Source organism: Pundamilia nyererei, unplaced genomic scaffold (assembly GCF_000239375.1).
Source record: "Pundamilia nyererei isolate P.nyererei 1_Seehausen unplaced genomic scaffold, PunNye1.0 scaffold00112, whole genome shotgun sequence".
Classification (NCBI taxonomy): domain Eukaryota; kingdom Metazoa; phylum Chordata; class Actinopteri; order Cichliformes; family Cichlidae; genus Pundamilia; species Pundamilia nyererei.
This window is the reverse complement of record NW_005187513.1, coordinates 658,987-682,612: the sequence shown is the minus strand read 5'-3', so window position 1 is coordinate 682,612 and position 23,626 is coordinate 658,987. Positions and strand designations below refer to the sequence as shown.

The 23,626-nt window shown below is 42.8% G+C and overlaps 1 protein-coding gene across 3 annotated transcripts in view; it reads left to right on the top strand.

The window, feature by feature from the left end:
* The window catches only part of zfhx3b (zinc finger homeobox 3b), a 143,067-nt gene that overhangs the window by 73,195 nt on the left and 46,246 nt on the right, over window positions 1–23,626 (top strand). For all 3 annotated transcript variants that reach the window (XM_005741600.1, XM_005741601.1, XM_005741599.1), the window contains exon 5: window positions 15,491–15,722. In XM_005741600.1, coding sequence (XP_005741657.1) covers window positions 15,491–15,722 — 232 coding nt within the window. The remainder of the gene's footprint in view (window positions 1–15,490; window positions 15,723–23,626) is intronic.

Genomic DNA, 23,626 nt, shown 5'->3' with positions numbered 1-23,626 from the left:
GGGGGGGGGGTTGGAGCCAGAAGTGAACATATTGGTACAAGAGGGTGAAGTGCTACATTATTAGACAATGCTAAACCTACAAATTAATGCTATATGACCTCAGTCGCACAGAGCTGCAGACTGGTTTGTGCACATATGACAACTACTAGATGCTAGGGGAAAATGTGCATGGTGAGCTAGGTGAAATCTGTGTGGTGCAACACACAGTGCTGCACCAAAAAAACTCTCTTGTGACTGCTTTAATTGCTAGCAGATTGCTGCTGTCATCAGTAGTTTGCATGGACCATGCAGACTTGCTTGGCAAGTGTTTGCAGGTAGGTTGGCATCATCCATGCATCCATGTACGAGCAAGTGCAGTAATTTCTTACCAACCAAATCATTTGCAAGTATATTTTTCGTGCAGCACCATATATGCCCTTTGCAACCCAGTTTTACGTAGCGACTACGAGCAATCTCCAGCAACCGCTTGACACATGACACATTTTTCCCCAGCAACCTGTGGTTACTAATCATTAACTAGAGTTTCACTGTTTGTGAATAATAATAATAAAGCACACAGCAAGCCATATTATTGATCAGATAATCGAATTAAAAATGCTCCAGATGTCACCGACAGCACTAGCATAGTGGAATTTCCAACACTGAGACTGAGAAGATGAATAGCAACTATGATCATAAGTGGCCACACACCAAACTTTCAGCCCTAATCAAATGAAAGGGTTTAAAAACCGAATGCCTCAATACAATTGAAATGAAGTTAAAAATTAGCTATTGAGACTGTGTACGTGGCTCTTTCTGGTCAGTTTTAACATGGGAATTTTTGGGAATTGACTCACTTTTGGATCATTTTTGAGAACCGCTTTTTTTGGCCACACCTCTTTCTCTCTTTTTTTTTAATGGGAGATAAAATGTCAAAGCATCTGGAGTTGTGTTAAATGGACTTAAACCATAGAATTACACTTTAAGCAGTTCAACCTTGTTGAGTGAGGAGCTAAATAATGACAAACCCATCAGAACATGAAATTATGCTAAAAAAGAAAAGAGAGAGATTTCCAAACCTGCCGTTTGTACTTTCTTACGGTCTTCTCTTACACATCAAATAGAGCTTATCATTCAATTTTCCTCCATTTGCAACCTTTTCTCCTTATTCATGGGCTCGATTTCTAGTCTGTGCCATCATTACCGTCTAGTTGGGTGAAAGGACAGAATAATTTGGGAATAGATTTTATGATATTTAGGATTATCTTTGATCTTAGGGGATTTTTGAATTTCTTTGAGTCATCGCATTAGATTATATGTGTGTGAGTGAGGAGCCTGTGAGGATCTATTTTGTAAAATGAGACCAGGGACTAAAATGTCTGCATGATATGAAATGGAAAAAGCATGTGTGTTGTGAATTCAGTTCAAATAATTTATCATTGAAGGAATGAGTGGCTTATAGCAGAATACTAACCATTTGTGGTGCATGTTGTTAAGAGAGATCAGTCTTTACATCTGGAAGGGAGGTTAGGGCTTTTTAAATGAGAGAGCCAGCATTGGAGTATTCCCAGTATTCAACTTAACTTTTAAATCATTAAACATGATGAAGCCATCTCCACAAAGTCAGAGGTTTATATACGAAAATCAAACACCATCTGCCATCTCTGATCAGAAGCAACAGCCATCAGGCCAGGGTTACCAAGGCAGAACAGGAAAAGCCATTAACTGCCAATCACTGCATCGATCGACAAGCCAGTCCACCACTGCCCCCCCACCCCCCAACCCCCTCACCCCCACCCCTGCCTGCCCCTACCCACAGACACACACGCATATGGTTCATCAGCTTTTTACTGTAAAGGGGACACACGCACGGGCATACTTTTGCTCAAACCTTGAACTTTTCGTGCACTACATGATGGGAACATTTGGTCCAGTTTGTCTCTTCTCTGCTTTAGACCGGATTATCTTTCTAATGATCTCGAGTCTAGATTGCAGGATCAACATTCTGTTCAGTTTAGATAAAGGCAGTCTGACTATTTCCTTTTTTTGTATCAGATCGGTAAATCCAATGTGTTACGAGAAGGACAGAGGAGATGCTGCTCAAAAGATTTTTCTTTCTGACCGTAGGTCGGTAATCTCCTCATTACTGAAATGCATCTCAGTAAAGTCCATTGCCCTGTCAAAGTGAGAGTGGACACTCCATTCTGCTAGATCTACCTCCACATTTTTTGGAGACAACCGATAAAAAAGGGAACTAATAGAGTCAGTGAAGGGCAAAAAGGAAAGAAGATTGATTTTTCTTTTCCCCCCTCCTTCCATTTTTAATGGTGTCGCTAGAACTAAGGGTCATTAGAAAATATTTACCTACTTCCCAATTTAATGGAGATACTGTATATCAGAGTAATCTGGATCAGGGGTCAGGGCTGGGGGGAGCAATTAAAGCATAAAGATCCAGAAGCTTAGGGCATGTTGTGTGAGTGTAAAACACACAAACAGACAGGTTAGCTAAAAGGAAGCCAAAGGCAGCACACATTGAACATGGTTGTATTAATTTATTGAGTTTTGTTACTGATGAACTAGCGATGCGCAAGTTGGGGGCACAACTTTATCCACACAGCACAAAATCCACACGCTAACATTCATTGTTTTGTTCATGGTTTGACTCATACGATTCATTCAAACATAGCAGTTACAAGCCTGTGATAAGTGAGATATGTGCTACATGCTGCATTCGTCTTTTATTCATAGTCAATTTGCCATCTTTTCTTTAACCCAGTCTGGTTGGTTCAACCTTCTCTGGGGCCACACAATAGCCAGAGACAGAACAGATATGATGGATGTGGCCTGGGGCCTATATGCTCGCTCTGCGTCTGCGGTGGCCTCATCTACACATCAGCCACAGGGGGAGGGAGAGAACGCAGCGGGGAGGGAAGGAGGGCAGAGATACAAACCAGACCAGCCATTTTCCTCGTTCCGCTCATAAATATTTGTGTGGCTGATTTATAAACAGTGGAGCAAGAGAAGAGATCAAAGTGAACTGTAACGCTTATATATAAAACCAGAGGCTTTTTTTCATGACACTGTTCCACACACCATGCTCATACCTATTAGAGACAAAGCCATATATCACAAAGTATATTGGCAAGAGTACTGAATGGCCAGTCACACTCTAGGGCTCAAGCTTCTTCTAGTTCAGACTCTAGTTCTTATAGCGTCGCCCTGCAAAACACCAGTGAATGGACTTCAGTGTGTGTTGTAGCTAAATTTCAACCTGATCCCAAACTGTATCTCTCTTGAAGTTAGTGACCTCTTAGAGGGAGTTTAAATGGCTGCAGTAATGCTGGGAAGCCATAAAAAAAATCATAGCAATTCTGAGTCTTGGTAATCATAAATAGCTTTCATTGGCTACATGTGCTGATTCAGGCAACCAGCTGGTTAGAAGCAACACAAAAGCCAAGTCTCCTTTAGGCAGAGAGGACGGATTGGGGTGGGCTGGGGCCCATATGTATACATTTGGTATATACAGTGTGTATCTGTTTGCTGGGTTAGACTACAGACTTTGCATAACTTCTTGTATTCAAAAGCTAGCAGAGACGGATAACTCCCCCTATACCCCCCTACTTCCATCGTGCAATTGTATATCTCCCGCCCAACCATAGTACCCACCCCCACCATTCATTCTTGGCCTAGTGCAAATGTGAAGGGCAAGAGGTGCTCTCTTCTGCCACAAGCTTTCTCCCTGATTAATAACTCTTCTAGCTGGCAGATGCAGAGGAGCACCATGTAGATGGCTGCTCTGTGACCTCTGTGGGAGGGAGAATACTATGGGTAATAGGATAGAATAGAAAGCCCCCCCCCCCCATTTGTTCACCAACAGGGAAAGATGTGCTCAATGTGGCGAATCTTGGGGATAGTTGTTGTCATATAGCCCGTCTCTCTGACAGTATGTCCGCATGTGAGTGCCTGAAGTCAACACAGCAGCACTTTACCCAGTACTTGCATAAAACAGTTTCAAGTATGGATGTTCTCTTTTTTAAAGACTCCTTGAACATTTTTATTCTTGGTGTGTGTATTATGTAACGCTGTTTTGTGGAAGCTTTTTTTCTCTGTTCTATAGCACTTCTGTGAAGTCACCTGGAAACTATATGATGGTGATCTTTTCCCACCCAGTGCTGCTATCTTTAACAGCAGCTAGATAAAGAACACTTTTTCCTGTTCATCTACCTAAATTCTGTATATACACGCTTCTGATCAGGTAAGCACTGGAGGAGGCCTATAGAGAGAGTATGGTGCAGAATGCTTTACCCCTGGTGTGTCTGAGTTTCTGTGTGGGGAGTTCAAAGTCCTGCTGAACATCAGATCAGAAGGCTGATGCTGAGTGAGGCTGACTAGCTACAGCCTGTGGTCTGGGAAGGGTTACTGAATTATTACTGATGGTTTCAGGGGTAACTGTCCGACCACAGGACTGGGGAATATTAATCATTTATTTGATTGTCCGCATGTGCTGATTAATCAATTTGAGTAGGATCTGCAGGATTAACTACCTTATTATTCCCCTGTAGGAACAGATAAGAGATAAGGCTTTAAAATATCATATTCCATTTATCATTTATTTTTAGATCCCTGCTGATGAGGGTGAAATAAAAACTGGGGTGAGATTAGGCAGAACAGCAACATGGGGAAACTGTTGGGAAGAGGATGAGAGAAGTAAGAGGAGGGAAAAAAATGTGAACTGCAGCGTTGATTATTTTTGAAAATGGGTACGAGACGTGGCTTTGTATTACTTCAAAAACGGCACAGAAAAAAAGTTGTGCAGTGAGCGAGAGAGCAGAGAGAAAGAGGGGCGGAGAGACAAGAGGAACAGGAAGTTGATGGGAAAGTGATAGCTGTCTCCACCTGGGCTCTAGCCTGAGCTGTGTGGTAAGAGAGAAGGAAAAGCAAGAGAAAGGAGGGAGCTTCTGCAGTTGAAAGTGTGCTCTGGTCTAGGTAAGTTTCACTCTCATACCAAGTATTGTTAGCTAAACTGATCCAATAAGGACACTATTCCTGTTTACCCAACTCAATATCTATTCAGCATATAAATTCTCAATCTGCCAACTGTTTAATGTGTTATGTCATGTGGTAATGCCTTTGATTCCAACATGCCTCCGTTTGTAAATACAAGAGGCACTCAAAAGGCTGTGGTTTTCCTTACAAGCATGGCGCCCCCGGCGCTTTGGTTGGGAATGCACTGAGAGGGAGAGGGACTGAAAGAGTAAAGGAGGGAGAGCGAGAGGTGGTTAGAAACTGTACACACTTCCCGTTGCTCTTCTGCCAACCCCTCTCCCTGCTGCCTCTGGTTGCGCAGGCAGAGAGTGAGTGAGAAATGTGAGAGGGAGGAGAATATCCTCTCTCCTGGCTGCACACAGCACCATAATTATGCACTTTTCAGCAGGTTTTACCTTTAACACTTTCCTCCCGGGGTTGAGATTAGTGCGCACCATGCTTGATTTACTGCACAATTACTGAACAAGAGCTCTATCTAATCAATAAACAGGAAGGGGAAAAGTGGTAGGCTTTGAAGTATAGTTTGAGATTTTTTGCACGATTGAGCAGTGTATATGGTGTGGAAAGTAAGGACGGCTTGGCGGCGATGCCAGGCTGTGAAATATAAGTTATATCAGCCATGCCTCTTTGCTTTACCCACTCTGCAAGTGTCTTTACAGTGCTCAGCTACTGCAGTGGGAAACAACTTTTTATGGCACAGGAGGTCAGCAGCAAATTGTGCTGGTATAATAAGAAATGGTAAATGGCCTGTATTTGTATAGTGCTTTCCTAGTCCCTAAGGACCCCAAAGCGCTTTACACATCCAGTCATCCACCCATTCACACACACATTCACACACTGGTGATGGTAAGCTACATTGTAGCCACAGCCACCCTGGCAGAGGCGAGGCTGCCGGACACTGGCGCCACCGGACCCTCTGACCACCACCAGTAGGCAACGGGTGAAGTGTCTTGCCCAAGGACACAACGACCGAGACTGTCCGAGCCGGGGCTCGAACCGGCAACCTTCCGATTACAAGGCAAACTCCCAACTCTTGAGCCACGATCGCTTCCAGAATGCGCTTCCAGAACAATATATCAAAATCAAGTCATCTCAAAAACGTATGAACGATTTTCGTTTTATACCCTATATGCACACATGAGAAAGGAGATCTTGTGTGGTATCTGGCAATGCCCAGTATTAGATGTCTGTGAATGGGCAGCCAGCTCAGTGACCTCCATGATGACACTTGTTAATGGCACACGAAGTTATTTTGGGAAGCTCCAAAGACCGTTCATCATCAAGTCTTTCTGGGGCTTATAAAGCTTTCTTGCCAGCATGACCAAAGCAATAGGGCTCTCCCAATTAGTCTGGTCTTTGTTTGATTTTCAGTGATGACAACTATATCTCTGCTGTAACTATGCTGTGCTGAAAATGATGAAAGTTTAGGTTATTGATCCTCAATTGATCCCCTTGATCGATGAGCACTTTTGTTTCTTTTTCATGGAAAATGGAGTTATTTTTCTCCCCCTCTCCCCTTTGGCTAATGAGCGGCAATAACAGTGACCCTGTTAAGAAGTCCGTCTTAGCAAGGCCACAGGAAGTACAGATGGCGCTGGCTGTGTCCTTGAGGTTGGGGAGTGGGGCCACCGTATTAAGCGTCACTTTGTTTAATATTTTTCTACTTGAAAAAGGTAACAGTCTAAGCACTGATTACTGAACAATGAAGAGGAAAGCTAAAAGGATGTATGTGGCGACTCTGTTAAACGTGTTTTATAAGTGCAACTGAGAAAATAAATATCCCATATTATGGAAGTGATGGTATTGCCGTTTAGTGTTAAGCTTTCGAGTATCTACACGCAAAAAAAGTGAAATGTCAGGCTTTCTCTCATTAAAGTTTCAGCTTTTAGTTGGCAGGTGAAACTGGTGGGTGTTTGGTGTATGAATTGCTTGAAGAACACTCAACAGCAGTTTCACCGCAACAAGGTACTTCATGTTCCATGCAAATAGGCCCACATATAGAGCTATTCTGTATATTCACCTCCACTCAACCCCACTCATTAATTTTCATTTTAAGACGAGGACCTCTCAAAAGCCACATTGCTCCTTTTGTTAGTGCAGTGCTACTAATAAAGATAGCTGCATAAGACTGGGTTAAATATTGACACGGGCTGAGCACATCATCACTGTTCTTAATTAGCTGGTGTCTCTGCTGAGCTTGTGTGAGGGCAGTGCATGAACAACCAAACATTTCCCTTTACGAGATCTCAAACACCCTCTCCCCAAAACACATTTTCTATGAATTTTACATTAAAAAGGATACAGAGAAGCCAGATATATACAGTGTTACAGCTATCACAGCCTTATTGCGTAGCCTGAAGCTGTAACCAATTATGTGTTAATGAAATATTTACACTACCAAACTGAGAACGCCAGGGGTGAAAGCTAGATAATACAAGCCTGAGGAGGCTTGATTCTGTGTCTCGTCTCTCCCATTACGTCAGTGCAGAGGTGCTAAAGGAGATCAGCTAATGACAATAGACTCGGCAAGAAGAATGTCGGCACACCTGCAATTTAGCAAGCATGGCCCTCGGTCACCTGTAATGCTGTGAGGATGTTTAAGGCTCTTTTTCTGAGTCGCAATGGCCGACAAGTGGGAAAAAGGATACATCACTAACACTGACACGAGATGATGGCCGTGTTTAATTTCACCACCGGAGGTCTTTATTTCTGCTGGATACTCCCTCGCCAGATCTGCATACGCTGCAGAGTGTGATGTTTGTTCTCGAAGACTAATTGTATTTGGTACAATCCCATCCTGCTTCTTGCCGTTTCCTCATGTACTCATGTAGGGTTCATTCTCCAAACTCTTTCATCCTTCATCTCCATCTAACAAGCTTTCTGCCTCTCGTGTTCAGAGCTGCTCCTCAAGGCCACACTGCCATTGTCTGGCTGTCAAGTGACAAATGAGTAGCAGGGAGGTGTTGGAGACTTTTGTCAGCTGGACGGGTGCAGCCCTGCCTCTGCTTCTACGTACTCACACACCAGTGACCTACAGTACAGCATAGTCCAGATCTACTGTAGTCAGTCATCTTGTTCTCATCTAGTATTCACACTCGCTTCCATTAATAGGCCTGTAAAGCTCTCCTCAGACAACCTGAGCAGCACCTTTCATAAATTCCTGAGATATCCCTCTAAATCACACGGAACTCGTTCTATAGGAGTACAAGGGGATTCTGTTTGATTGATGGCTTTGCTTGTCTGTAGCCAAGCTTCATCAGGTACTCCTGTGGTTTGCATTGCAAACATTCACAGGAAGCACTTGAAAAAGCTGTATACGCACGGGGGTCCAACACTTGTGTAAAGCTAGATATGATTCAGATAGTCTTTCATGTTGGCCCATTTTCTTAGCCAGAAGATAGGGAGTGGTTTATAGTTTAATATTAGTGGCCTCAAGACGCTGTTATTACTGCTTGCAAAGAAAACTCAAAGAATGGGGTGGGGCATTAAGAAGTTAAGTTGTTGCTTTGGGTGCCGAAAGCAGGTGTGTTTCTTTTTATTCAAAATACCTGCCTGTTTTCTGTCTCTCGTATGAAAATCACATTGCAGCCTTTTCGGGTTGCTTTAGAGATGAACATGTTCAGGTTTTGTCTCATCTTTTGTCTCACCGGCACCTGTCACAGTCAAAAGACTGAGATCAACACAAAACTATTTCTCTTCCACCCGAATGTCCTGAGTCTTTATTGTAAGAGAGTAACACTTTATGCAGTGAAACACACAATCTGAATATTGCAGCCTGCTGTGTGCCTCCTGTTTTGCTTAAATGAAAATCAAAAACATGTTCTTCCGCAGCCCTGTACAAGTAATTATTCTCACCGCTGTCCAAAATGGAGGGTTGTTATGTTGACACAGTACTCTGGATAATGGAGAGAAGGGCCAGGGCAGGTCCTGATTTGCCCCATTCAGCTTCCAGATGGTACCTTGCCAGTACACATGTCATCAAGTGGCTGTAATAGTTGTTTGGGTACCCCCGTAGCTCCACCCTGCTCTCGCCTCCTGCAGGCAGACTTATTGTACTGCAATTTTGGCAAGCTCCTCCCAGCATGGCTTTCATAAAAGCACCAGGAGGTTAAGCTGTTAATTAGCTACTGAAAGAGGAGGCCAACAGCTTGCTGTTAATTTGCTTTACTCTTTTTTTTCTTATTTGGGGATTGACATCATTTCCTGCCTGTTTTGGAGTCATTGCTGTGTGTCACAAAAGCAGGACCCAGCTCATTAAGAGGGGGAGAAATGTGTTTATCTGCCTATGATTAGAAGTGCATATTATGTATGTATAGCCATGCTTATCCAAATGTTCTTAATGAGAGAGACCCTGGACGCCAGAGTGGGGCTCCTGTGGGCATAGGCCCAGGCTCGTTATCACCGCACAGGGCATTGATCTCTCTACTGCCTGCCTGCTTACTTATCCTCCTCCTCCTCCTTTTTCAAAGACAGTGAGTCGCACATGAATTATGTGGACACATTGATCAGCTGATTGAGAGCTATTGTTTAGAGCCCTGGGTCATTATTGAAGGAGGGATTACCCGACTCTTGTTTTGTGTGTGCATGTGGGAGAGTGTATTACTCAGCTCCTTGTCACAGCACATACTCCCCTTGGCTCACCTTAGATTTGCAATGGCTGCACAAAAGTGCACACACTCTTACACACAGAGCACATACAGCAGCCTACATAATCAACATGGCCCAAATGACTGCCTGCATTGATTGCCTTCCCTCTGCAATTATGTTCCCATTGTTTACTTTCTAGCATCTTACTCATTCAAATGGAATTCAATAATTATTGCTTTATTTAATGTTAAAGTAAGTAAGAGTGGTGGGTGTGGAACACCAGTAGCTGCATTGTCTTTAAGTGTCTCCATGACCCCTCCCAAGCTACTTTGTTTTATAGGCCCATGTTAAGTCATCCTCTCCAAGGACACCTACAGTGATCCATCTTTACTTTGCTGCCCCCACTTACGACACAGAGGTCCGTTTTGTTTCTCCCTTCCCTCCCAGAGACAAATATGCAGCCTGGTTTTATTCACCGGTAGTGATGGATCATTTCTACAGCAAGACAGTAGAGGAAGCAACTTAGCACATTATGGGCTTTGAGACAGAGGGACAGGATGCAGACGAGGGTTGGCAGGTATTAAAGAGTAAAGGAAAAGAAAGGACGAGGGTGGAGATGAGGTTCAGGAAGCAGTAGGTATGCAGTTTGGCCTGGAATACACAGTCCCCTTAAGCCACAACCTAACTCTTAGGCATGTTGCAACTTGCAGTGGCTAATTCAAAGCAGCCACCACACTTGGCACCCAGTGGGGCCTGTGGTTGGAGCTGTTGTTCGTGCTGCTGGCAATCGGGGAAATCACAGGCCAAACTACGAGCACTCACTGACTCCAGTCACAGTCGCTCTCCTTTTCTTTGCTGAATAACCTGCTTCTATTCTAGGGGAATCCCAGAATGCAGATTCACGAAGTTCCCAACAAATCTGCACATGTACAAGTATACTTTGGCTTGGGAGGAAAAGGGTCATCTATTTTGAAAAAATTCAACTTAATCCCAATTTACATAATCTGTTTTAAATTTAAATTAAACTTTAAGATTCAGATGTCAGTTTTGGCCAACTGCTTTTTTAACTAATCACTTCATATATTTACACATTGAGATGGCCTGGAAATATCTTGAAAACACTCAGCCTTAAGTATCGTACAGCTACAAAAAACTGCTTTGTATTTACACATTCTGACATGAAGCGGGATTTTGTCATTCCCAGACTTTGATATTATGAAGCCCAAATGTTCAATGATTTAATATTGTCAGCCTGCATTCATAAAAATGCAGGTAACAGTCTCCATTCCTCTGAAGGTTGTCCTCCTGAAGAGCGACGTGAGTATTGACCTAATTGGCTTATCCACTTGACATCCATATTGAAACTTTATGTTTATTTTTCTTCTTAGGCTTCTTTTTCTTGTTTGCATTGGGCATGCCAGATGCTATACTTTAAAAAAAAAATTTTTTTTATGGTAACCACAAAGCTTTGGTCTGTTTGGACACGAAAATCCTACCTCCAGCCCCAGACCAGTTTTGAGTCCTGCAAAGTGTTTGTGCTGCTGTGCAACACTTTTTCTCACTAAGAGCAGATTCTTTGGTTGTCAAAACACGTGATACTAGTTGAAGATTAGGCACAGGTATCAAGTTGCCTCGATGAAGAAGCGATAGCACAAGGTGATTTTATCATCCCTTTGTCTTTAGTTGCTTTTTCAACCCAACCGGCACATTTCATTGTCTCCATTCAGAGTGTAATACTTCACTGATTGGAATTTTTGCATTGTTTTTGCTATATTTGAATAACAAAAAAAGCCCCCCAAAAAAATCAAAAGTACCCCAATAATAACTTCTGCGATTTAAAGGACGTAATCTTATCATAGATCTGCTGGAGTGCTGTGCACTGCATTGCTTCAGGTGTGAATTGCAGTTTAAACCATGAAGCACGTACGCACACAATCATGCATACACACAAACACACACACACAGACAAGAGCTTTTAGTACAGAGAATCAGGGAGACAATTACAAAGCAATATCCAAGCAGATACTCACCAGCTCTCTCACAGAGGGAATTTGGCAGCTCTCTTAGAATTGATAGCTATTTAGCTCACAGATAGTCATCTGTTTTAATGCATTAATTTTGTATTAACAGCACTGCCAAATTTAATGTTGGAAATTAGGGTATGATCATAATGGTATACGGCTGTGTATGTGTGTGTGTGTTTGTGTGTGCGTATTTGTGCGTGTTTGTATGCGTACATTTTTGATTCTCTTTTTGTCTATACTTTTGTATGTGTTGTTACGTGTACACGTTGTATTATACGGCTCCTTTGGGAGCCATTCTTTGGAATTACCGGCTTTCTGTCTCCCTTCCACCCTTCCAGTAATGCCCACCTCCATCTTGTGCTAGCTGGACTCTCTCTGCAACCACACTGTTTTGTGTTAAAGGTCCACTTTTACTTTGCATTTAAGTGGATGGAAATGCAGATGTATGCAGTGCTCTGGGTGGGTGGTGAAACTGATACAGGCATGCGTTGCCCACTCAGAGGGCAAGGTGCACTGTAGAGTTGTGAGAGAGAGGATGGGGTGGTGCTCACACCGCCCCTGTCCCTCTTTACCTGAAAAAGCACCGAGCACTGCTTCAGCCTCCACAGCAAGAGGTAAGGTGCTCCATCGAAGAGAGAGGCTTAAAAAAACTATGACTGCATTTCATTTTTTACTGTAACAGCTGCTACTGTACAATGTGAAGCTTCAGAAAGCTCGCTTATTTAGCTGTTTTATTAGTCGCAGTTTTGCAGCACTTTCATTGCCTTTAATCGTGTTTAAAAATCTCCCAATCACTGCTGCAATATTTTTAATATGTTATTATATAGGCAGCCACAAACACTCGCCCAGCTGAATCTCCTATATAACTGCTGTAAATTCCTAGACAGTTCAGTGGTATTGAATCCATGCCACTGACCCAGCCAGATTCCCCCCATTATGCTCCACAGCTCCCCTGTAGTTGGGGCCTTGATAGGGCAGTTAGAAACCTAAGAGCCAGGCACACCAACTCCTCCCAACCCAACATGACTTTTTCATTAAGCTGCCAAATTCCTGCACTCCAGTTGGAGGTGATTTATCAACTGGGGGCTTCATTGCAGGTTCATAGGAAACAGACATAGGCCCTGTCTCATACATTATTATGTTTCACATTCAAAGTGTATATGCATGTGTGCACACAATCGGAAAAGAAGCTGGCCCGCAAGCGCACTTTGTCCAAGCAGTTTGTACAGTTAGATAGATCATAGTCTATCACGCAATCAATATTAGAGAAAGTGTGATATGATCAAATGCGCATTGTTGTTCATTGGTCAAAAGTATTTTTTTTACACCATCGTCCTCTCCCTAATACTGAATGAGCGTCGACCACCTCACTCTCCTCTCTCGTTCACGAGCTCTGTAAAGGGCTCCAGACTGCTTTGGGTCATGGCCAATATAAGAGATGGGGAAAGTGTTGGTTTACAGGTGTAACCATTTGACATTGTAGACAGAGCTACAAACAATGGGGCTAGCCAGATCTGGCCCTGTTGAGGACATCTTCCTGGCCAGTCGAGGTTTATAGTGAATTATGGCTGATTCTGGGGCAGGCAGTCTCAGGTTCACTCCTATATAAACCCTGTGCTTTTTATGGGAAGCTGTAAAACTCCCAGGACTTTTTTTTTTCTGCCTCATGAGACTAGCTTTGAAGTCTTGGTCAGGTGCTGTCACTTTTTTAAAAACTGGTTTTCTTGCAGATTTTTGGAGTCTTGAGTCATTTGCAGCAAGAGCTCCTTTTTTAAACTTCAAGACATCTGCTATGACTAAAAGAAATTTGATTGATTTGATGTCATCTATAACCAAATCTGTCTCTCAGATTTCTCTCTGCGTTAGTCCTGATGCAATATTTGTGCACAGAGGAAAAGGAGGAAAAGGAGGAGCCCCCCCCCAATATCCAGCAACACCTATTCATGACATCATGGATGGCTTAAAACGAGGCGAGAAAGGAGAGCACACAGAGCTTTTTACAATCACCTAATAACTCTATTACACTGAGCCTTGGGGCTCACAAAGAGGAAAAAAAACCTCCTATTCCTTTTCCTGGAAGCAGTGTCTTAATGCACATTTTAGGTGTAGAAGTGAGAAATATGAAGCCAAAGAGAATGAAACACAATAGCTCAGAAAACCCCATAGCAATATTAGAATATTGCCAGAAAATTAAACATTAGGAGAAAGGGACAAGAGCTTTTTAGGGAGGCATAATATTGTTATGACTTTTTTTTTGCCAGCCTGTCAACACCTGATTTAGAAGTAATGTGGTTAAATGTGTAATGTTTCCATTGCTTTTATGTCTTCCAGCCAGCCAAACAGGCCGTCTAGTGCAGGAGAGGATAGTTCAGTGTCTTCTTGATGAATGGTTTATAAAGGGAAACTGACACATAGAAGATAATACTGTTTGAATGTATAAAAATGGTATAGGTGAACGTCAAGGTTAATTTTCTTCAGTGCATTTTGCCTGGTTAAAGAAACAATGTACAGGATTTTCTTTAAAAAAATTATATATATATATAGTGTTAGATTCAAGGGAGTGTTGTGTTTACAAAGTAAATGACAATTGAAGCATATTATAGCTTTAAAAATTAGCAGAAATACCTTTCAGTGTATCCAGTAGTGTTTCATCCTTATTTTGGCCTTCGTTGAACAGCTGCTTCACTTGTACTGTATGTACTAAAAGGTATATATTCATCCACAATCTCTCTGCATAAGACACTCTGCATTTTACAATTATTTAGTTGTACTCTCTCAGCATGCCTCACAGGAGACACAGGCGCCAATAAGATCAGAGGAAAAAGAGGAAAACTTTTGGTGATTGACATCGATTGCAGCCACAGAAATCCACAGCAAGACTGCAGAGTTTGATATAAGAAACAGCACGTGACAGGCATGACACAAGTAGCCATGCCCGGTCTGGGGCTTTTATTGTAAACATCCAGCAACAATCAGTGTGATGCTTTAGGATAATGGTCAATAACTCTGTTGCTCGCACCAGGTTCAGACATATTGTGTTGGCATTGCATCATTGATTGAGCCATGCAGGAGGTAATTAGACTGGAGCCTGGTGGTGTGACAAGAGATTGTTGTGGCATGGTGTCACTATAGGGTGTTGTGCATGTTGTGACTCTGTGGAGAGTGGGTGAAAGCTGGACCAGGCGTGCTGTGGAGCCTTGGAGGAAGTGCTGGGGTTGACAGGTCAATACTGATGCTGATTTCCTGTCCTCTGAAGGTTGTCATCCTGTTGTGGAATGTTCCATTTTCCCTCAGTCCCCCTCCTGCCTCACCACCGGCTGGCTTTGCCTCTCTTTTTCTATGAGAGAGTGAGGATTTAACTCACCATGATCAATATTTAGTATCCCATGCGTGAAACAGGCAGATGTTTGGAGTTTCCTTTTCAGAGACGGGAAGCTTCTGTTGAGTGAAGGGGATCAATGCTTCCTTCCGTCTGTGAGGCTGTAGACCCGCGGCTTCTGAAGGGTGGCTGATGCGATTCCTGCCCGCCCTTGGGCCCCTGAGATTTGCGTGCCTCCCAGGCCTCTCCTGTCCTTTTAGCCCACTGATACAGACACTCACGCAGACAAGTGTGCAGTCCAAACAGTTGTCCTGAAGTGGAAGAGGTCTGGATGTTAAACAACAGGGCTGTGATTGGGAATTGATTTGTTCATTTGCCAACTGTGTGAGTGAAAGTGAGTCGGTGGTGCCTAGCCAGCTATCTGCCATCTACAATAACTTCTTTCTCTCTCTCTTTTCCTCTCGATCTCTCTCTTTCCCTGTGTTCCTTTCCATCTCTATCTTTCCCCTCTCTCTCGCTCGTTCGCCTCCCACAGCACCTGCAGCAGCACGAAAACGCGGTGGAGGGTGATGCCTGCTACTACCATTGTGTGCTGTGCAACTACTCGACCAAGGCCAAGCTCAACCTGATCCAGCATGTGCGCTCTATGAAGCACCAACGCAGTGAGAGCCTCAGGAAGCTTCAGCGCTTGCAGAAGGGCCTGCCAGAGGAGGAGGAGGACCTCAGCTCCATCTTTACCATCCGCAAATGCCCTTCTTCAGATACAGGTCAGAACATGCCCCTGGGGCTTGCTTTTAGTGTCTCTTTATGGTACTTTTTTTTCTTACTTTCTTGATGTCTTTGCCTACACATGTGTGTCTTGCACACAATTACGCATTCACATGCTCAATTGAGAAGCTTTATTTGCCTAAGTCATTAACAATTTGCATCCACAATTGTTCAAAGGCTTCCCACTTTCACGCAAAATTCCTCATAGACTAAATGTGACCATTAATAGATATGTTTCCAAATTAAATGACTTTTTTTTTTTTTGCCTTTTTGTTTCATTTGTTCTTAGTTTACTCTGAAATGATGAAGACGCTCAGCCATAACTTATATGCATGGGCACTACACTTGTTTGTACATTTAGACTTTTTTACGCATACAGAACTGTGTGACACAATACTCAACAATAGATGCCAGTACAACTTTAGTCTTCCGTTGTAGTTGTGATCTACTATGCTTTACGTAAAATGTTCCTACTAAGCCAACGTTGTGCAGCGAGAACAGAAGCCATTAAAGACACATTGAGGCAAAACATTAGGGCGAAGGCAGGAGGAGCTGAACAACAGGAGCAGATGCAACAAGAAGAAAAACACCCCCCCAAAAAAAACACAGACTCCGCCACAACAACAGTTGCATGGTTGAAACAAAGTGCCTCAATTGCCCATTTATTATGGACTGATTAGGAAGAGTGAGCTGTGGTCAATTAACACTCTTTCTTAGTAGAGATTTGGTTTTCTAATCACTTTAACTCCTGTGCCCTGACAAAGGGGCTCTATTGTGTGTCCTTCCAAGAGGGAACCATTACTTCCCTCGCACACATACTCGCTGTCTGTGTTATGTAGGAGGAAAAAAAAAAGGCCAGCCTGTGAAGACGCTTTGTTCCAAGGAGGCAGGGATAATGAAGCCAGCAGCCGGGAAATTGCGCAAAAGGCAGTCACAGATCTGAAGCAAATCATTAGAGAACATATTTAGCCGAGCAATTAGGGACAATTAAGCTTTCTGCTCGCTGCACTCCAAATATGTTAATGACTACAGTACAGTGGACAAGCGAACATGCAAGGCAAGAGGAAGGGCCATTTAGGTTAAAAGGGGTGGGGGGTTGGGATCTTTTTTCTTCTTCTTTTTTCCAGACAGGAGGAGTTGTTTTGCTCTTTGCAAATAAATGTGTTTTCTGTTTTTCAGTAGATGCAGTGTTTATGATTCGGTTTTTTTCTTTTCTTCGCCTCTTTTAAGCTTTCATGTTTCCGATGCCCGTGTTTGTGCCAGGATGAAGGATCTTAGGTTAGGCAAAGTGTCCCTGCAGCGGGGCTGCGTGTGCACGGTATCATTACATGTACACACACGTCAGCAGTGGTTGCTGCCTTGCAGAGCTTCATCAAATTACAGCAACTCTCACTTACTCAAAAAGACCACTGGTATTTAACAGATTCAAGAATTTAAAAATAAGAACAAGTTTTTTAAAAAGTTGTAGAGTGTGTTTTGGTGACGATGAAGCTTGATTATCGGGATGGACGTTAATGCCATTTCTTGTTATTATTTAGGCTCTAACGTTGTGTAGTATTGTTGTTTAGCTTGTGGGATGTTACTCGTTCTATTCCTTGACAGCTAACCATGTACAAACGAGATCTTTTAGGTGGAAGGCAGTGTGTAAAAACTCAGCATCTTGATCACATTACTACTTTAATGATCAGAGCTCTTTGTCTATAATTGTTAACTCTAAAATTGCTGACTCCACACCCCTCACTTCTGCCGTTTCACACCGCAAAAGCATCAGCTGTGCTGGACCGCCAGCCCCACCTCTCAGCTAGGATTGAGCCATTCCCAGTGTAATATTTAATTTCCTCTTCTTTAGCTCTTCTGTGGCACAGGGCTCTTTTTGTGGTTGAGGCATACTTGCTAAAGTGGTGGAACATTCCCTGGTTTGTTAAAACAAAGTTGCCCCTGGATTTCTGGGTCACCTAGACAGTAATTCCCTTGCCTGCTGCTGTTCTGTGATCCTGCGAGGGCTTTCTCTGCTGGGTTAGGTGCTGGGCTTGTTGCGTTTCTGGGTTTGTTGCCAGAACATATGAAATTTGTCCCCCCTTTCAAACAAAGTTCTGTTATCAAAGACATGTCAGCGTTACACAAAGGTGGGATGCAATGGTAGTCTGGCACAACTCTTACATAATAATTTCTTTTGGCTAATTATGTTGAAGTTGCCTGTTAAGTTGCTATGACAGCAGTGCAGTAAATTTAGGCTGCCCTCACATGTGATCTGGAGTGTTTTACAACTTTGCATATCCATGTTCTTTATGAGGATGCAGCAAACACTGACTGCTGGGATTTATTGCCACAAATCTCCTCCGGGCTGAATGTCCAAGGAGAGCAAGGGCAGCAGAAATTAGGTTTCTTTTTAATTAGACTAACACGGGAATAAAAAGCCTGCATTGTTTTAATTCTTGCCCATACTATAAATGTGCTGCTTAGGCATTTTGCTCTGTGGCCCCACCTCCATTTGTCTTCTTTAACCCTTTATGTATGGCGAAACAAAGAAGGTCTCAGAGGGACCCCAACCCCACACAGCTGCCCTGTGTGCAGAGAACAAAGCTCAGCACTGACTTGAACCAGTGCACTACTTTCTTTTTTTTAAGAATAGCAGCTGGCATATTTACATAAAGATAAAATAGAAAAGATACAGGGATGAAACTGAAAACTGAAGATGTTTAAAATTCCCATCAAGTGTTCAGTTATGAAGAGAGTCATAACAGCAAATATATCTTATGATACTACAGAGAAACAGGTGAAACCAAGAGTGGTTTGTAGGTGTTTAGAGTGATTGTTGACAGCGGTCAGTGTAAAGAATCAGGTTGTACAAGTGTCCAGGAGAAGCTAATACACAGAGGAAACTCCCAAACGGATGCAGAGGAATTTGGGGAGCTTGTGTTGGAGAGATATGATGACCCTATTTCTTATGAATGATGTTCACCGGGGCATGTAACTCAGTGACACATTTAGGTTTCTCATTTTTAACAACTAAAATTATTTTTAAGCATAGAGCAAAATGAGATCATGCCTTTTAATAGGGGCAAAATTAAATTGAGCTGATGGGTAAATGTCCTTCTGTGCAAGGGGTTAGTGTTTGCTTTAGGTCTGTGCGTGGATGGAAGAGATTCAGACGAGTGTTTTATAAGGGTAAAAAGGGAGTGTTTCTCACTTGTAGAGAGTTTGCAGTGAGTTTATGTATGTGCGTGGTGGAGGCAGAGATGGAAAACAAACGTAGCTGACAGTGTGGATTAGCTCCTGCTGTAAATCTGCTTCAGTCACAGATGGCGGGCCCTTGATCGCTGGGCTGTGACGGCTTGGCTCTCATCGCAGGAGGAAATCCCTGTCTGTGAGCCTAGGAGGCTGAGAAGGAGAAGGCTGGGGCTGGGGCTGGGGCCACCTGGGCAACCACCAGTCATTGTCTCCCGTCTGTTTGGACACAGAGACCTGGGCATTCGAGGGCGAAGACTGGTTTGGGGAGGGGTTATCTCACTTTAACTCTGCGGTTGTTTTCTCTGCCACTTCATAACTGCTTGAAAATGGCACATAAACCTCCAGTTTGGATTAGTGTTACTTTCAATGACCAGTTTGAGAAACTGGGCAGGGAGCTGTGTGCTTTAATAAATGGAAATGAGACAAGAGGATGCATACAAATTACTGCATAATAGTGGTATCCAGTATGAGATCCATTGCTTGTTTCGCTAAAAGGGGTGCACTTTCAGGGTCACACACCTAATAGCAAGGCCCATCCTGACAACAGAGGCATTTCTCTTCCCTCCCCACATGCCTCCCTTTCTACCTCATGCATAATTCTTGAGACAGTCAGAAAACGCTGGAAAATACACAATGGTGTGGAAAATGTTCTGATAGAGCAAAGGTGCTCATATTTTAGGGTTTGCCAAACACTGTGGAGCTCACCTTGAGATTTAATGATGGGAGATAGTGTGTTGACATCCTGTCTGTCAAATTACTACCATGTGTTCAGAATGCATATTACTGATCTTTATATATATATATATATGTATATGTTTTTTATAGGATTTTACCATCTACTGCTATCAAACTATAACCATCTTCACATCCAGCGGCGAACTTACTGCTATTAAAGCTACGTAAAATCAGAGGTGAGCCCGGCCACGCTCTGATGGCATGCAATGGCTATGGTCAGAGCTTTTGCTCCCCACAGGCAAGAGCAAAACAGACGGTAGCCATTTCTGGAATGTCCTTCTTTATTCATGCTTGTTAAAATGCAAAGTAAACCTTTCCAGAAACAGGATATTATAGCCCCTAACCACCAGACCCTTTCTACATGCCACATTATGGCCAATCTAAAAGTAAGTTGTATAGACAGACACTGCTGCAATGCGCTTTTAATAAAGGCTGTTATTGCCTGGTGATGCAGAGTGGATATGAGGATGAGGGCTGTGCAGGCCTGGATGAGCAGGGCCCCAGAGGGCCCACAGCTCAGTCAGGCCTCTGTCAGTCGCCTGCCTTCTAATCCCTGTCCGAAGGGCATCTAGGCAGCAAAGGAAATTGTTTGCTGTCTGCAAAACGTGCCAGGAAATTCATAAATGCATTACTTTTCATTTTGAAAATATTACAAAAGACTAGACATTTATTAAAAAGCCAAAATGATGGCTTTATAGATTTTCCAGTTGTATTTTAGAATTCATGACCCTGCTGCTCAAACTAACACAAGGAAGTCCTTTCTTTCCCTGTGCCCCCTGCTTTACAGGCTTGGTATGAATTCATCTCCTGGCTCATCCTGTAATAGCAAATTGACCAGAAAGCCGCAACTCTATTCTGGGATAGGCTGTGAATAAAAATGTCTGGTGACTGAACCATCGTTCGTGTAAATACTAGTTAGCTTTCCCCTCAGGCTGGAAGTTGGGTAAAGTCTGACTCCTGGTGTGCCTCTCAGTCCAATACATCTGGCTTTGTGGCAGCATAAAGTTCAAAGATGAGAGTTTGCATAAAAATTTGATTATCAGAAAAGTGATGAATCCTATTAGGACAGACTGAGTCATGTTAAGACACCAAAAGCAAGTGGCCCTCAAAAGCGCAATACAAACCTTTTAATGAAGCAGTCGTACTGTGAGACTTTCACACATTAGTTCACTTTAGTCCACCTTGTCTGTGCTTTGTATGTTTTGCACCCTGCGTGTTAGTTATGTTACGTGAGTGTAACTATGCGCCAGATTTTATTGTGCAAACTTGCATAACCATAAACGAGCACACACATAGGTGTCCACACTGAAAGTCAGGCCGTGTGGGTGCAAGAGACTCTCCCTGTCATCAAGCCCATTTTCAGAGCAGGCCGGCAGCACATTATAATATTGGTTTCCCTCTCTCTTGTCATTACCACACACTCTCCTTGAAAGCTGATCCAAAAGATAGACAGTCCATCAGGAGAGAGTCATCTCATTTGTACTTACTAAACGTGTTAATGAGTTCTATTTTCAGGCCTAGAGCCTTTGCTGCTGGATATTGGAGCAGAGGTGACGATCGGTGGTGTGAGGTGCTGGATTGCAGGATCAGAAGGCACTCAAAGGCAGGGGAAGGAGGTAATGCAGTAGCCTCGCTGCCCCTCGTGTCAGTCACACGGAGTGACCACAGCCTCCACAGGGTCTGTCAATCAGAGCTGAGGGCGAGAAGTCTGTGGTTACAGACAGACACACACGAAGGAGGAGGGAATAGATTAGGTGCCAAAGACATAATGGTTGTGATGGGTTTAATTATAGCACCAGTCATGTCGCTGCCATAGGTACATGAGATGAAGGAAAAACAGGTTTACACCCTTTAATGACCAAATTATATGAAGTCTATTTGATCTCTATCTGGCTTTTATAGAGAAATTATTTTTAGTTCTGCCAGAGGTAAATGTGAGATAGCGTAGGTGGATGACTTTTCTAATTAGACCATTTACAAGAAACCCATACGGATAAATAGCATGATTTAACTATTTTAAATGTGATCACAAGCTTTCTTTCATTGTCAAATCTTTTGATGGTAAATAGCATTTCTCAAGAGATGCATATATAGTTAGTAAAATAACTTTTTGAAATTATTGGGCAATGTTACTACACTGAAAGCAATACAATACAAGCAGGTGTGAAATTAAAGGGGGAAAAACAAATAAAATGAGTGGAGAAACACAACAAATGCAGACGCTTCCATGCAGCTGCAGAACATAGAACAATTAAGCAATTAGCATCCAATTATGCTTTGTGGTGTGTATAACAAAAATAACAAAAACGCAAAGCAAACCCCACTGATTCAGGTTTTGTATCGAGATACCAACACAAAAAGATTAAAATGACTTTGTTCATTGATCATTGCTGTGGCAGAAATGGCTGGAGCTTCAGGAGCTTCAGGAGTTTCAGTCACACAGACTGCTCACTGTAGGGACAGCGCATGAATTGACATCCGCATTTAAATCTATGTGAAAGGGATAAGTTAAAAGAATTGTGCACATTCAAAGGCCAAGATGCTTTTGCTTTAGTTAAAAAGAAACACAAGAGCAACTCTCATGAGCAGCTCTTTCTTAGGGGATTGAGTATGTCGATGCAGAACGTTATCAGTGTTTGAGCAAGAACAGTCCTTCGACAATAACAGAGAGAGGAATATTAGAATAGGACTGCAGTGTATAAGCCTGTCATTATTAAGATGAATACACATTTGAGTGTTTAGTGGTGCAAACCATTCTCTCTAGAGATCTGGGAACAAAAAGTGATAAGATGAGTCATCCCTTAGCATGTTCTCAATAAGTCTGTAAGTGCATATGTGGAGAGAATGGTATAGGCCTGAATGCTTGACCCATTCAGGGAGGTGATCTGATAGCTCTGCTCTGCTGTAGGTGGCATTTTGCTGCCATGGTTTGGGTCCAGTTATCCCCTTGCAGGAAAGGGTCACTGCAAATCAATAGAAAGTTGTTCTGAGTGATCACACCTTTATCCTGTGATAAAACTTTTCTATCCTAATGGGAGTGGTCTCTTCCAGGATGATTCAAAAGTAGTGGTTTTATGAGGATAGAAAAATGGTGCGAGGGCCTTTACGGTGACCAGACGTAGCTGAACACATGTTGGAGGTTTTGGATTGATGTGTTGCGCTCCATCCTTCCAGTAATGAATAAACTTGTAGAATCAATACAGGTGGCCCAATAATTTACTACATCTACTACTACTCCTATAATTTTTTTACCTCTTTGTATATAATAGTTCTAATATTTAAGCTTCTTCCTAAGTTTCTGTTCACACTCCTCACTTAAACTTTCCCCTAAGGCTCGCATTATCGTCTTATACCCAACATTCTTTTGTCTGTGGTATTGATTGCAGTGCTAGTGTAATGCCAGGTAGTTTAGCAACTAGAAGCAATAAATTGTTAAAAACATATATGGCTTCATTTGTTTCTGTGTTTTGGTATCGGGTGAACAGTGCGGCTTGCTGTCAGAATTAGGCTGCTCAATTTGACCATAGGCAGCATCAGAGAGGAAGCTGGGGTAAAGTTTGGGAACTATCGAGTTGAGGCTAGGAAAGTTTTATTTAGCCATTTTTAATAAGGCTGTTTGTGCCCCCCAGAGGGAGCTGGTGGATCAAAGGGCATGATCTGTGCTATGGATGAGCTCACCCTGGGTCCAGCAGAGACGATCAGCCTCGCTGACAGCAAAACAAAACCAGAGAGTGAAGGATGCCCTATCCAACAGCATGTTGCCCTCACACTCTGAAGGCTCCATTAGAATAAAGGCACATGAAACAAAGACTAGCTGAAAGCACAGATGTTGTGATTCATTATCTACTGTCTGATAGATAGGCATGAGTGGCGAACAGAGTGTGCATAATTGTGTGTGTGTGTGTGTGTGTGTGTGTGTGTGTGTGTGTGTGTGTGT